Source organism: Oncorhynchus tshawytscha, linkage group LG10 (assembly GCF_018296145.1).
Source record: "Oncorhynchus tshawytscha isolate Ot180627B linkage group LG10, Otsh_v2.0, whole genome shotgun sequence".
Classification (NCBI taxonomy): domain Eukaryota; kingdom Metazoa; phylum Chordata; class Actinopteri; order Salmoniformes; family Salmonidae; genus Oncorhynchus; species Oncorhynchus tshawytscha.
In genome coordinates, this window is record NC_056438.1 from 62,941,796 (window position 1) to 62,958,059 (window position 16,264).

General features: G+C 43.9%; 1 protein-coding gene across 1 annotated transcript in view; it reads right to left on the bottom strand.

Moving 5' to 3' along the window:
* Nucleotides 1–15,722, bottom strand: part of LOC112247493 (voltage-dependent R-type calcium channel subunit alpha-1E-like) — a 69,430-nt gene extending 53,708 nt beyond the window's left edge. The window contains 4 exon segments of the mRNA XM_042328834.1: nt 3,593–3,732; nt 12,910–13,015; nt 14,792–15,055; nt 15,438–15,722. Of these exon segments, the coding sequence (XP_042184768.1) occupies nt 3,593–3,732; nt 12,910–13,015; nt 14,792–15,055; nt 15,438–15,451 (524 nt within the window). The 5' untranslated portion in view covers nt 15,452–15,722.
* Nucleotides 15,723–16,264: the final 542 nt, after the last annotated feature.

Genomic DNA, 16,264 nt, shown 5'->3' on the forward strand with positions numbered 1-16,264 from the left:
GTGGCAAAGAGGGTAGAGACATGGAGAGAAATGGACTTGTGACTAAAGGGTTGCATGCTCAAATCCATGAAACAGAAAACTCCTAAACATACATAGTACTGTATAAGTGCATAATATACTGTAGCTATCCAGTTCTACTAATACATAATTGGAGTACCAACATATGCAATACAATTCACCTGGCATACAAGTCTACGCTAATCAACGACATCCAATCCACCGGTACCAAACTTGTTGCCGGGGGAGTTACTGTAATTGAACATGTTCAGAGTTTTTCTACACACTCTCCTCATAAAAATGAAGAATTCTTAATTGAGCTTTGAGTCCCTGTAGATGAGGCTCCAACAATTTCATTAATTTCAGACGGAATGAAAGCCGCCAGCTACTGGCCCACTGGCCTTGTTTCATTTCCCATCGGCCACCGCCGTGACATGTGTGCTGTGCCTCTTATGTCTGACTTACTTCCTAGATGGCGGAGGGGAGGGGAGAAAGGGAGGGGGAGGGGGGGAGAGGAGGGGGGGGCATGCCTTCAACCACAAAGTATGTCACATAAGTTCTTTTGGAACTTTTGGAGAAAAATTATTGGGAAAAATATTTGTTTGACCAGATATATTTCACAGTAAACAAACTAACAACTGACTGTCTGGTTTCCTATAAGGAATTTTATGAATAGTATTTCATTTTAGTCAAGTATGACAATTGAGTGATTTTTCCACCACTGTACTTAAGTACATTTAAAACCATATCATTTTAGTTAAGTAATATTTTACTGGGTGACTTTCATATTTTAGACATTTAGCGTGCACTTGGAAAGTATTCAGACCGCTTGACTTTTCCACATTTTGTTATGTTACAGCCTTATTCCAACATTGATTAAATTAATAGTTAATTGTTTCTCATCAATCTAAACACAATACCCCATAATGACAAAGCAAAAACTGTTTTTTAGAAATTTTAGCAAATTTATAAAAAATCTCAAACTGAAATACCACATTTACATAAGTATTCGGACCCTTTACTCAGTACTTTGTTGAAGCACCGTTGGCAGCGATTACAGCCCTGAGTCTTCTTGGGTATGACTCTACAAGCTTGAGACACCTGTATTTGGGAAGTTTCTCTCATTCTTCTCTGCATATTCTCTCAAGTTCTGTCAGGTTGGATGGGGAGCGTCGCTGCACACCTATTTTCAGGTCTCTCCAGAGATGTTCGATCTGGTTCAAGTCCGGGGTCTGGCATTCAGAGACTTGTCCCGAAGCCACTCCTGCGTTGTCTTGGCTGTGTGTTTAGGGTCATTGTCCTGTTGGAAGGTGAACCTTGGCCCCAGTCTGAGGTCCTGAGCACTCTGGAGCAGGTTTTCATCAAGGATCTCTCTGTACTTTTCTCCGTTCATCTTTCCCTTAATCCTGACTAGTCTCCCAGTCCCTGCTGCTGAAAAACATCCCCACAGCATGATGCTGCCACCACCTTGCTTCACCATAGGGATGGTGCCAGGTTTCCTCCAGACGTGACACTTGGCATTCAGGCCAAAGAGTTCAATCTTGGTTTCATCAGACCAGAGAATCTAGTTTGTCATGGTCTGAGACCTTTAGGTGCCATTTGGCAAACTCCAAGTGGGCAGTCATGTGCCTTTTACTGAGGAGTGGCTTCCGTCTGGCCACTCTAGAATAAAGGCATGATTGGTGGAGTGCTACAGAGATGGTTGTCCTTCTGGCAGGTTCTCCCATCTCCACAGAAGAACTCTGGAGCTCTGTCAGAGTGAACATCGGGTTCTTGGTCACCTCCCTTACCAAGGCCCTTCTCCCCCAATTTCTCAGTTTGGCTGGGCAGCTAGCTCTAGCAACAGACTTGGTGGTTTCAAACTTCTTCCATTTAAGAATGATGGAGGTCACTGTTCTTGAGGACCTTTAATGATGCAGAAATGTTTTGGCACCCTTCCCCAGATCTGTGCCTCGACACAATCCTGTCTCGGAGCTCTACGGATTATTCCTTCAACCTCATGGCTTGGTTTTTGCTCTGACATGCACTGTCAACTGTAGGACCTTATATAGACAGGTGTGTGCCTTTCCAAATCATGTCCAATCAACAGAATTTAACACAGGTGGACTCCAATCAAGTTGTAGAAACATTTCAAGGATGATCAGTGGAAACAGGCTGAGATCAATGTGCAAAGATGTTTTCTATTAAGGTATCTTTACTTTTACTCAAGTATAACAATTCAGTATTTTATCCACCACGCTCACAATAATATGCAGTGCGCAGCATGCAATATACTGAACATGAGTAGCAATGAGTAGCAGGAAAAAGCATGACACATCTCTCATTTGAAATAGTGACACTTGTCAGGGGATGATGCATGGAACTGAAACAGCTCTGATTCACCCAGGTCCTGACCTGAGCTAGAGGCCCCCACAGGCATAGCGTATTAAAAACTCTCTCTCTCTCATACACACACAGGCACACACAGATGACTACTCATGACACAATAAGAGTACAGCGTGGATGTTTTCTCTTTGACTCATTACTGGCTCAGACAAAAGGATGCACTATGCGAACCCCTCTATAAACTACAGTATGTGACCATGCCAGACAGTTTGTCTGTCCTCGTAACACTTGAATCCAGAGACAGTACAGACATGGAGTGGTCTCTCTGACCTGCCGAGACCCCCCACTGATCATTATGATTGAGTAACTGTAATATTTTGCACCAAGAGGCTGTTTCAGATTCTTCCATGTTTTTTAGACAGTTTGCGATGGGTATCTACTAAATGGTGATAGAACAGCTGTTGAGTTTGGGTCTGTCCTAAACGGTGTGTCAACGTGATGCAGGTCCTTTTATGTAAGTGCATTCAGCGAGAGAAAGTGGAGAGAGAGAGAGAGACGTGGGCGTTGGGGTGAGCTGTGACGTCAACATGCCAACAGCCATCTTCCCTGTATACTGTATGCTGTATGCTGCTTCCCGACATACAACAGAAAATACCAAATATGGATGCCAAAAATTTTGACTTGGAGCATTAGGAAGAAGTAAAGTGTTAGATAAACATAAAGCAGAAATGAACCCAATCTCTCTCTCTCTCTATGCTCTCTCTCTCTCTTTCTCACTACATTTACATGTAATTCACAGAGGCCCTGGGGGGCAAAACTAAACAGGTTTTCGACACGACAGCCAATCCACTTATCCACCCACCTATCTGCTGGCTGCATAGCCACACTGTGCAGGGGAAGCACACACTTCACCTTGTTATGCATAAGCACCTTTTTGTAATGATGAACAGCTATCTAACCAATCATTAATAGTAACTGCCTAACTGCAGAAGATAAGATCCATATGGATGTGTTTGCAAAAGGGTCCACAAGGAAAAACCACTGTGGACACATGGCCACAGGTTTGAAGGTCACGCAGAGGAGACGTAAGAGGCCCGTGCTGTCCCTCACCAGCTGAGCTCCAAGAAAATGTTCTGACTAAGGCCTTGAGGCCAACACATTGGCACAAAATAAACAAGTGATATTTGTCCATCGTAAGTGTGCCAGAGCTTCTAGTCCAAGTGTCCCACATAAATGCATAGCAATCTATATTTCACTAGTTGTAACTCACCCGCTGACCACCACGATGAAGTCCATGATATTCCATCCATTCCTCAGATAGGAACCTTTATGGAACACAAAGCCCAGGGCCACAAGCTTGATGCCAAACTCAAAACAGAAGATCCCAATGAAGTAAGGCTCAGTACACTCCTGTAGGGTGAAGATACAGTATGGATGCATTAGAACATCAGAGGGACACAAACCATATTGTACATTTACACAGGTATGTTTGTGAGGGTATGCACCCATGAGAATGTGTAGCTTAATGCAGTGTTCAAGTGCTAGTCTGAACTTGGAAACTCTGACATTTCCGACTTGCTAACTCGTTGTAAAAAGATGATCCTGAGTTACCCACTTGGGAAGTATCAGAATAAACCAATCGGAAGCTCTACGCAAATACAGGTTTATTTATCGCTTTGGTACTATTTTCACAAGTATGTGGTACAATTTCACAACTCTTAGTACAAAACTCAAAACAGATAATCAGAAAGGCGTTTTTTTTTCAAAACTTTAAGCACATTTTCAATTAACGAAGTACAACACACAACATCCCACAGTAACTTTTTCAACTAAACAAATTAGTGTTTCATCTAGAAATACCTTTCATATAAAGTAATTGCCTTTCACAATGCAATGGTCACAATACTTTTCATATGATTCTCTTCTCAATTGTTAAAATACATTTGACCATCACTTAATCCAACTGTGGTTAATCATTTAACCGTTTGGTAAACCTATAGATTTTAAACTGGTTTGTCTACTATATATGGATTTTGAGAACTACAGAAATAATATGTGTTTGTTTGTAAAGTAGAAACATCTAAATGACATGTATGATACATGATAACCACACACAATGACTACTCGTTATTTTTAATTGATTTTACATAGTGGTAACCACCTTGGTCACCATGCAAAAGGGTGTGTGTAAACATGGAGCAGGATAGACAGAAAGGGGGAGGAAGAAATCAAAGAGCTCGTGGACAAGGGGCCCGTCAGAGAGGTGGGCATGGGCCCCATCAGAGAGGTGGGCATGGGCCACATCAAAGAGGTGGACAAGGGGCCCGTCAGAGAGGTGGGCATGGGCCCCGTCAGAGAGGTGGGCATGGGCCCCGTCAGAGAGGTGGGCATGGGCCCCGTCAGAGAGGTGGACAAGGGGCCCGTCAGAGAGGTGGGCATGGGCCCCGTCAGAGAGGTGGGCATGGGCCCCGTCAGAGAGGTGGGCATGGGCCCCGTCAGAGAGGTGGGCATGGGCCCCGTCAGAGAGGTGGGCATGGGCCACATCAGAGAGGTGGGCATGGGCCCCGTCAGAGAGGTGGGCATGGGCCCCGTCAGAGAGGTGGACAAGGGGCCCGTCAGAGAGGTGGGCATGGGCCCCGTCAGAGAGGTGGGCATGGGCCCCGTCAGAGAGGTGGGCATGGGCCCCGTCAGAGAGGTGGGCATGGGCCCGTCAGAGAGGTGGGCATGGGCCCGTCAGAGAGGTGGGCATGGGCCCCGTCAGAGAGGTGGGCATGGGCCCCGTCAGAGAGGTGGGCATGGGCCCCGTCAGAGAGGTGGGCATGGGCCCCGTCAGAGAGGTGGGCATGGGCCCCGTCAGAGAGGTGGGCATGGGCCACATCAAAGAGGTGGACATGGGCCCCGTCAGAGAGGTGGGCATGGGCCCCGTCAGAGAGGTGGACAAGGGGCCCGTCAGAGAGGTGGGCATGGGCCACATCAAAGAGGTGGACATGGGCCCCGTCAGAGAGGTGGGCATGGGCCCCGTCAGAGAGGTGGGCATGGGCCCCGTCAGAGAGGTGGACAAGGGGCCCATCAGAGAGGTGGGCATGGGCCCCGTCAGAGAGGTGGACAAGGGGCCCATCAGAGAGGTGGGCATGGGCCCCGTCAGAGAGGTGGGCATGGGCCCCGTCAGAGAGGTGGACAAGGGGCCCATCAGAGAGGTGGGCATGGGCCCCGTCAGAGAGGTGGACAAGGGGCCCATCAGAGAGGTGGGCATGGGCCCCGTCAGAGAGGTGGACAAGGGGCCCGTCAGAGAGGTGGACAAGGGCCCCGTCAGAGAGGTGGGCATGGGCCCCGTCAGAGAGGTGGGCAAGGGGCCCGTCAGAGAGGTGGGCATGGGCCCCGTCAGAGAGGTGGGCATGGGCCCCGTCAGAGAGGTGGGCATGGGCCCCGTCAGAGAGGTGGGCATGGGCCCGTCAGAGAGGTGGGCATGGGCCCGTCAGAGAGGTGGGCATGGGCCCCGTCAGAGAGGTGGGCATGGGCCCCGTCAGAGAGGTGGGCATGGGCCCCGTCAGAGAGGTGGGCATGGGCCCCGTCAGAGAGGTGGGCATGGGCCCCGTCAGAGAGGTGGGCATGGGCCACATCAAAGAGGTGGACATGGGCCCCGTCAGAGAGGTGGGCATGGGCCCCGTCAGAGAGGTGGACAAGGGGCCCGTCAGAGAGGTGGGCATGGGCCACATCAAAGAGGTGGACAAGGGGCCCGTCAGAGAGGTGGGCATGGGCCCCATCAGAGAGGTGGGCATGGGCCACATCAAAGAGGTGGACATCAGAGAGAGGGAGGCAGGCGGCAGGGAACTGCTGTGTCTAATGAAGTCATGGCCATCGTCGTCGTCAAAAATTAGTTCACCTCAATCTGAAAAGATCAACTGTCAATTCAATCAAGAGAACCTTTCGCCAAGAAAACTGGCAAGTCTGCAGGATATGCACTATGCTTTATCATTACATGTACAGTAAATGAAATATAGTAATGCATGTAAATTACCAAAACATGTTGGTATTCTTAAGGTATGATCTATTGACAGTATACTCTGTTCTACCCTCAGAATTGACAGAAGAGCCCGTGGTGGTGGCCGTGGCAGTGGGCTGACCGACCAGCAGAAGTGGACAGTGGTGGAAATGGTGAGGGCCAGGAATGACAATGACACACTGCTGTCCAAAAAAAAGCAGAACATTGAGGAGAACGATGACACCTTTGCCAATGTGGCATTCATCAGCCTACCAACAATCTCCCTCCTTTAGAAGAGGCACCAGGTATCTATGAAACATATTTACCGGGTGCCTTTGGAGAGAAACAACGACCTGGTGAAAAAACTGCAGGCCGAGTATGTTCTGGTACAGCACTATATACTGCATTACTGTTACTATTTGATGCACATGCTACTTCACAATATCATATTGGAACTATACTATAAAAATAACTTGCCAAAATATATTTTTCGAGGGTGTTGGTGCTTGATCCTGCTGTGAACCATCACGGGTAAATCTTTGTTGATGAAGCGGGCTTCAACCTGGCCAGAACTCGGCGCCGTGGGTGGAACCTCTTCGGCCAATTTTCTGTCAATTTTGTTGGCTAATGTAAGTGTATTGCCTAATGTGAAATCTGTGTAATCTACTGTCATTTATACTTCTAAGGGTGATTTGAAACATATATCTTGCATTGTTTGCTATTGGATTAACTTGTAGTTAAAAGTACTAAAAACTGTAAAAGATCATTATGTTGTGTTTTGGTGATTAAACGAATGTTCTCATTACATTTCACATTAAAGATATTTTCAATCAATGGTTGTGTGGTGAGAGATTTTTACAATCTAAAAGGATCCCGAGTGACACAGCGGTCTAAGGCACTGCATCTTAGTGCAAGAGGCGTCACTACAGTCCCTGGTTTTGAATCCAGACTGTATCACATCTGGCCGTGATTAGGAGTCCCATAGGGCGGTGCACAATTGGCCCAGTTTCGTCCGGGTTTGGCCGGGGTAGGCCGTCATTGTAAATAAGAATTTGTTCTTAACTGACTTGCCTGGTTAAACAAAAATGACAGGTTTTGAGTGAAAGACTGGCTGTGTGACTAGTTTGGGGTTTTTGTGCTAAGAGTTGTGAAAATGTACCACATACTTGTGAAAATACCAAAGCCATCAAAAAAACCTCTAAGTTAGGTTCCGAGTTTCTGATAGCAAGTGAACGCGACATATCACAGCCAACATTTAAAAAAAAATGTAAACCTAAAAAACCCAGAAACCCTAGGTCCGAATGGCATTTAGACTTGTTAACCTGGAAATGGGCTGCTAGGTATATTGTTCAAATCAAATCAAAGTGTATTTGTCACGTGTGCCGAATACAACAGTGAAATGCTTACTTACAGGCTCTAACCAATAGTGCAATGGATGGATATTGTTTACTGTTAAGTAATGTGCATCCCAAATGGCACCCTATTCCCAATATATATATATATATATATATATATATGTACACCTTAGCCAAGTACATTTAAACTCAGTTTTTCACAATTCCTGACATTTAATCCTAGTAAAAATTCCCTGTCTTAGGTCAGTTAGGATCACCACTTTATTTTAAGAAGGTGAAATGTCAGAATAATAGTAGAGAGAATTATTCATTTCAGCTTTAATTTCTTTCATCACATTCCCAGTGGGTCAGAAGTTTACATTACACTCAATTAGTGTTTGGAAGCATTGCCTTTAAATTGTTTAACTTGGATCAAACATTTCGGGTCGCCTTCTACAAGCTTCCCACAATAAGTTGGGTAAATTTTGGCCCATTCCTCCTGACAGAGCTGGTGTAACTGAGTCAGGTTGTTAGGTCTCAGTCACGCCCTGACCGTAGAGAGCGTTTTATGTCTCTATTTTGGTTTGGTCAGGGTGTGACTTGGGTGGGCAGTCTATGTTCCATGTTCTATGATTTTCTATTTCTATGTGTTTGGCCGGGTGTGGTTCTCAGAGGCAGTTGTCTATCGTTGTCTCTGATTGAGAACCATACTTAGGTAGCCTTTTCCCACCTGTGTTTTGTGGGTCATTATTTCTCTGTGTGTGTTTGTGTGCACCTCGGTTGGGTCACGTGCTTTGCTGTTTACCGGTTTTTATTTTTTTATTGTTTCGGTTTCACTTTCATTAAAAGATATGGAACTACATGCACGCTGCGCCTTGGTCGATTTATGACAGGGAGTTTGAGGTTAGCGAGCGTGACAGCCTCCTTGCTCGCACACGCTTTTTCAGTTCTTCCCAAACATTTTCTATAGGATTGAGGTCAGGGCTTTGTGATGGCCACTCTAATACATTGACTTTGATATCCTTAAGCCAATTTGCCACAACTTTGGAAGTACAGTCGTGGCCAAAAGTTTTGAGAATGACACAAATATTAATTTTCACAAAGTTTGCTGCTTCAGTGTCTTTAGATTTCTTTGTCAGATGTTACTATGGAATACTGAAGTATAATTACAAGCATTTCATAAGTGTCAAAGGCTTTATTGACAATTACATGAAGTTGATGCAAAGAGTCAATATTTGCAGTGTTGACCCTTCTTTTTCAAGACCTCTGCAATCCGCCCTGGCATGCTGTCAATTAACTTCTGGGACACATCCTGACTGATGGCAGCCCATTCTTGCATAATCAATGCTTGGATTTCGTCAGAATTTGTGGGGTTTTGTTTGTCCACCCACCTCTTGAGGTTTGACCACAAGTTCTCAATGGGATTAAGGCCTGGGGAGTTTCCTGTCCATGGACCCAAAATATCAATGTTTAGTTCCCCAAGCCACGTAGTTATCACTTCTGCCTTACGGCAAGGTGCTCCAACATGCTGGAAAAGGCATTGTTCGTCAGCAAACTGTTCCTGGATGGTTGGGAGAAGTTGCTCTCGGAGGATGTGTTGGTACCATTCTTTATTCATGGCTGTGTTCTTAGGCAAAATTGTGAGTGAGCCCACTCCCTTGGCTGAGAAGCAACCCCACACATGAATGGTCTCAGCGCCTCTTCAACCTCAGGAGGCTGAAGAAATTCGGCTTGTCACCAAAAGCACTCACAAACTTCTACAGATGCACAATCGAGAGCATCCTGGCGGGCTGTATCACCGCCTGGTATGGCAACTGCACCGCCCTCAACCGTAAGGCTCTCCAGAGGGTAGTGAGGTCTGCACAACGCATCACCGGGGGCAAACTACCTGCCCTCCAGGACACCTACACCACCCGATGCTACAGGAAGGCCATAAAGATCATCAAGGACACCAACCACCCGACCCACTGCCTGTTCACCCCGCTGCCATCCAGAAGGCGAGGTCAGTACAGGTGCATCAAAGCTGGGACCGAGAGACTGAAAAACAGCTTCTATCTCAAGGCCATCAGACTGTTAAACAGCCACCACTAACATTGAGTGGCTACTGCCAACACACTGTCAATGACACTGACTCTACTCCAGCCACTTTAATCATGGGAATTGATGGGAAATGATGTAAATATATCACTAGCCACTTTAAACAATGCTACCTTATATAATGTTACTTACCCTACATTGTTCATCTCATATGCATACGTTGATACTGTACTCTATATCATCGACTGCATCCTTATGTAATACATGTATCACTAGCCACTTTAACTATGCCACTTGGTTTACATACTTATCTCATATGTATATACTGTACTTGATATCATCTACTGTATCTTGCCTATGCTGCTCTGTACCATCACTCATTCATATATCCTTATGTACATATTCTTTATCCCCTTACACTGTGTATGACAGTAGTTTTTTTTTTGGAATTGTTAGTTAGATTACTTGCTCGTTATTACTGCATTGTCGGAACTAGAAGCACAAGCATTTCGCTACACTCGCATTAACATCTGCTAACCATGTGTATGTGACAAATAAAATTTGATTTGATTTGATTTGATTTGAGGATGCTTTACTGTTGACATGGCAAAGGACTGATGGTAGCAATCACCTTGTCTTCTCCGGACAAGTATTTTTCCGTATGCCCCAAACAATTAGAGAAACCCCAGTCCTCAGCAGTCCAATCCCTGTACCTTTTGCAGAATATCAGTCTGTCCCCAATGTTTTTCCTGGAGAGAAGTGGTTTATTTGCTGCCCTTCTCGATACCAGGCTATCCTCCAAAAGTCTTCGCCTAACTGTGCGTGCAGATGCACTCACACCTGCTTGCTGCCATTTCCGAGCAAGCTCTGTAGTGGTGTCCCCCCGATCCCACAGCTGAATCAACTTCAGGAGACGGTCCTGGCGCTTGCTGGACTTTCTTGGGTGCCCTGAAGCCTTCTTCACAACAATTGAACCGCTCTCCTTGATGTTCTTGATGATCCGATAAATGGTTGATTTAGGTGCAATCTTACTGGCAGCAATATCCTTGCCTATGAAGCCCATTTTGTGCAAAGCAATGATGACTGCACATGTTTCCTTGCAAGTAACCATTATTGACAGAGGAAGAACAATGATTCCAAGCACCACCCTCCTTTTGAAGCTTCCAGTCTGTTATTCAAACTCAATCAGCATGACAGAGTGATCTCCAGCCTTGTCCTCGTCAACACTCACACTTGTGTTAACGAGAGAATCACTGACATGATGTCAGCTGGTCCTTTTGTGGCAGGGCTGGAGATCATTTTTTGGGGATTGTTTTTTGGGGATTCAGTTCATTTGCATGGCAAAGAGGGACTTTGCAATTAATTGCAATTCATCTGATCACTCTTTATAACATTCTGGAGTATATGCAAATTGCCACCATACAACCTGAGGCAGCAGACTTTGTGAAAATTAATATTTGTGTCATTCTCAAAATCTTTGGCCACGACTGTATGCTTGGGGTCATTGTCCATTTGGAAGACCCATTTGCGACCAAGCTTTAACTTCCTGACTGATGTCTTGAGATGTGGCTTCAATATATCCACATAATTTTCCTGATGCCATCTATTTTGTGAAGTGAACCAGTCCCTCATGCCGCAAAGCACCCCCACAACATGATGCTACCACCCCCATGATTCACGGTTGGAATGGTGTTCTTCGGCTTGCAAGCCTCCCCTTTTTCCTCCAAACATAATGATGGTCATTCTGGCCAAACAGTTCTATTTTTGTTTCATAAACCAGAGGATATTTCTCCAAAAAGTACGATCTTTGTCCCCATGTGCAGCTGCAAACCGTAGTCTGGCTTTTTTTATGGGGGTTTTGGAGCAGTGGCTTCTTCCTTGCTGAGCGGCCTTTCAGGTTATGTCGATATAGGACTCGTTTTTACTGTGGATATGGATACTTTTATACCCGTTTCCTCCAGCATCTTCACAAGGTCCTTTGCTGTTGTTCTGGGATTGATTTGCACTTTTCGCACCAAAGTACATTCAGCTCTAGGAGACTTCCTGAGCGGTATGACGGCTGCGTGGTCCCCTGGTGTTTATACTTGTGTACTATTGTTTGTACAGATGAACGTGGTACCTTCAGGCATTTGGATGAAGGATGAACCAGACTTGTGGAGGTCTACAAAAAATGTGTCTTTTTTCAGGTCTTGGCTGATTTCTTTTGATTTTCCCATGATGTCAAGCAGAGGCACTGAGTTTGAAGGTAGGCCTTGAAATACATCCACAGGTACACCTCCAATTGACTCAAATTATGTCAATTAGCCTATCAGAAGCTTCTAAAGCCATGACATAATTTTCTGGAATGTTCCAAGCTGTTTAAAGGCACAGACAACTTAGTGTATGTAAACTGACCCACTGGAATTGTGATACAGTGAATTATAAGTGAAATAATCCGTCTGTAAACAATTGTTGGAAAAATTACTTGTGACATGCACAAAGTAATTTTCCTAACCGACTTGTCAAAACTATAGTTAGTTAATAAGAAATTTGTGGAGTGGTTGAAAAACAATAATGACTCCAACAAAAGTGTATGTAAACTTACAACTTCAACTGTACCTTTTTAGTTATGCGATGAAAGGTTCTTTGAGTGAATTGAATCGTCCACGTTACATTTGACCACTTCTGTACAAAACATCTTGTTCTCACCTACTGCCTCAAGACATTATGGTACTTGCAGTTTTCAACCAATACAACAGAAAGGTGTAAATAGTTCTGTCATATGTATTGCAATAAAATACATAGACCTCACTTGTAAACTGTAATAATAAATAATTCTGTCTGGCTATGAATAAACTGTAAACGCTGTAACCCATTTAAGTTACAACACTATATAGTGTTCTATTTAAGTTACAACACTATATAGTGTTCTATTTAAGTTACAACACTATATAGTGTTCTATTTAAGTTACAACACTATATAGTGTTCTATTTAAGTTACAACACTATATAGTGTTCTATTTAAGTTACAACACTATATAGTGTTCTATTTAAGTTACAACACGATATAGTGTTCTATTTAAGTTACAACACTATATAGTGTTCTATTTAAGTTACAACACTATATAGTGTTCTATTTAAGTTACAACACTATATAGTGTTCTATTTAAGTTACAACACTATATAGTGAGTAGGGTACTATTTGAGATGCAGCCTAAATGCCTAATATTAACCGATCAAGGCCTGTGGTCTCACCAGTCTTTTGGCCATGGGGGTCTTGTCCTCCCCAGGAAGATGTTGCTCCAGGGCCAGGACGATGCAGTTGGCCGTGATGGTCGCCAGGATTACCCACTCAAACGGTGTAAGGGCCACAAGGTTAAGGACAGAGCTTTTTTACATTATTATATACAGTTCAAGACAATCGTGACAAACCAATGATAATGACAATGCTGATTATATTGGAATGGAAACTATTATATATATACACTGAGTATACAAAACATTGCAACTCAATATTGGGAAGGTGTTCCTAATGTTTGCTATACTCAGGTTATACAGAATGGCTTTGGATGTTGGTAGTTACAGTTAAATTAGAATTGTATGGATGGATTATCAGATGACGAATGGATGGACAATGGAATGGTTCAAATAGAGACTGGCATCAAAGCAGTCAGAGCTAATGTAGTATCCATGGCAACAACCTTTTACAGTAACATTTATCTGAGTGTGTTCAAAAGTCACTTTGGCCTGAGAGCCTCTTTCCCACAGGGCAACACTTCGAGGGACCTGTTGTATGTAAACTGTGATACCCACAGCTTTGCTGCTGCATCACTCTGTTAATGTGTGTGTGTGTGTGTGTGTGTGTGTGTGTGTGTGTGTGTGTGTGTGTGTGTGTGTGTGTGTGTGTGTGTGTGTGTGTGTGTGTGTGTGTGTGTGTGTGTGTGTGTGTGCATGAGAGACTGTGTTTGTCTTGGCTATCGTAAGAGGCTCCACATGAGACACTTTCTCCTTCATTATTAATTTCTAGCCTTGAGTGAAAATGGTGTCATTAACTCACTGAGGAGGGCTGTGGCGGGGGCCTCTGGGAGCTACTGTGAATCACATTGATGAGTCTACATCATGTCGGCACGACTCAAACTAGTTAAAAATAGCCCATCTAAATAAGAAAATAATACTCCACAACAAAATAATACTCCTCAACAAAATAATACTCCTCAACAAAATAATACTCCTCAATAAAGAATACTCTCCAGAGCCTTGACTCCCATTAGTCATTCACAGCCACTTGAATTAATATTCACCACCAACAACTAGACCTGGGTTCAAAAAGTATTGTTTTCTTTAAAATAGGTTTGATTGAACCTGCCTGGAAGTGCCAGGTGGGCGGGACTTGCACTTTTGGGACTTTTCTATTAGTTACATTGCTTCACACAAGCTCAATCAAGTGCAGAAAACTAAAGACAGTCTCACACTCACACTCGGCATGACTCCCTGTAAAAATAAAGGTAAAAAATATATATATTTATAAAATATACAAAAAATACCTCCAACCATCTGTGTTCAGCTTGTCTTGACCACTCTGGTTGTACACCCACACAACAACTGGGATGGTGGTTAAATAACAGGAAGCAGCAGAGTGGCACAATGTTTGAGTATGATGATGCATCTCTAATGAGCAGTGTATTGCATTATGGAATCAATGCATTATCTGTAGAGCACAATAAAGTATTAGTATAAGCATTATACCGTAAGTATAAGCATGACAAAACTCAGCTCTCTGTGGTCTTTGGTGGATATTGATAGATTTAGCATAGAAAAAGGCAACAACAAAAACGTGTATTTCTGACTAATAGACTGACTAATAGACAAATGTACCTCAAAAAAATGAAGAAAATAAAAAAGAGGAACAAACTGAAGGCCTACTATAACAGTCCAATCAAATCTAAAGAACTCAATTAAAAGTGACGACTGAGGACAGCCATTATAATATAGATACGGGCGCTGTCCATTGTGCTGATATGCACTACAGTCAAAGTAGCAGTTAGCAATACTTTTTGACAATGGACGGACAACACTAAACAAATCTTGAGTGCTGTGATAACGTGTGAGTGAGTATGTATAGTATAAGGAAGGATATGGCCATTCTATGATCCTCTTGGCGGTTTTCCGAATTAAATTGTCCTCGGCGAATATGAAGAGCGACCTGTTGACAGTGAGGCAGTTCTGCCGGTGGGGTATAGGGTTGTAGAGAGCCATGGTGCGCGCCCTCGCCGCTTTGGTTTGTTTTAGCGTCCCTGACCCTGTACCTGAAGCCGTGTCCCCGCCGTCCTCCACGCGCTCCGGGTCCCCGGAGTCTCGGGAATCCATCGTCATCTGAACCTCATCTCCAAACCGAGCCATTCTATGGAGGGAAAAACGAGGATAAAACTTGCTATATGCTGTTGCCTTGGATATCAAAACAAATTTAAAAGCAAATGTGTTGGTAGAGTAATAAAATATCCACTGACAGCCGACCTGATGAGGCGCAAAGAGCCCCCCCACCCCCAAAAACAAAAGTTACATGCAATGTCATTCCATGCTGTGTATAACGATTCGATTACACGGATTGTAAAATATTTCCATCTAGATCACCCCATCTGTCCGGGCGAGTGAACGGTGATGGTCAGTCACTCTCCAGGCAAGTTTCAACATAAAACGCATCACTGGATAAACTCGGAACATGAACAACATTCACCGACTTTTCACTTAAAACTTTCTAAAAACATATACATTCAGTAACGTACACTATAGAATGCATATTTAGCCTAAACCCAGTTGATCTTCGTTAGACAATGGAGTCCACGGGACATGTATCCTCGTCTCCAAAAACTTTACGCATCTCCTCTCATCCAGTCAAAATAGATCTTGGTAACTTTCCGAAGCGACCAATTTGTATCGTCTAAAACATTTTCGAAATCTTTTATCCGTTTAACAATGACACATGTAATTGTTTCTGCAGAGAGAAACATTTGGCGCTAGAATACTGGTTTGATCCGCGAACGATTATCTTTCAATGTGTTTACCTGCCTCCAAATGACCACGAAGCAGAGTGAGCGCGAGCTCCCGCACACTTGCGCAACCCCTCCCACGTCTTTCAGTAGCCTATAGCAATTTTCAACATACTGTACATCTGAATGAGAATTGTCATGAGATAGAAAAATCATATTTCCGTTTCCATGGCAATATATATTTCAGTGTTGAACACTGACATTTTGTCAAAATTGCCAGTTTCCAAAAATACATATGGACACTATCTATGCATTCTATCTCCATTATCCACACCATTCACATTCCCTTGTAAGTTCTACATTTAAAACAAGAACCAGAATTCCTAAGGGGTTGGGGTTAGAGGGGGGATAAAATCACCTTTGAAAGTAAAGGAACACATTAGTGATCCTAAGTGTTAGCATTATGTTATAGTAAAATACAGCTAGAAAATAAGGTGACAAACAATCTGCCCACACAAATAGGCCCATTTCTCTGCAATGCATTTAAACAAACATGTCTTGCAAAGCATGACCTGTGTCCTTGGTACCACTAGGTCACAGTCCTTGCATTAGTGAACACACTA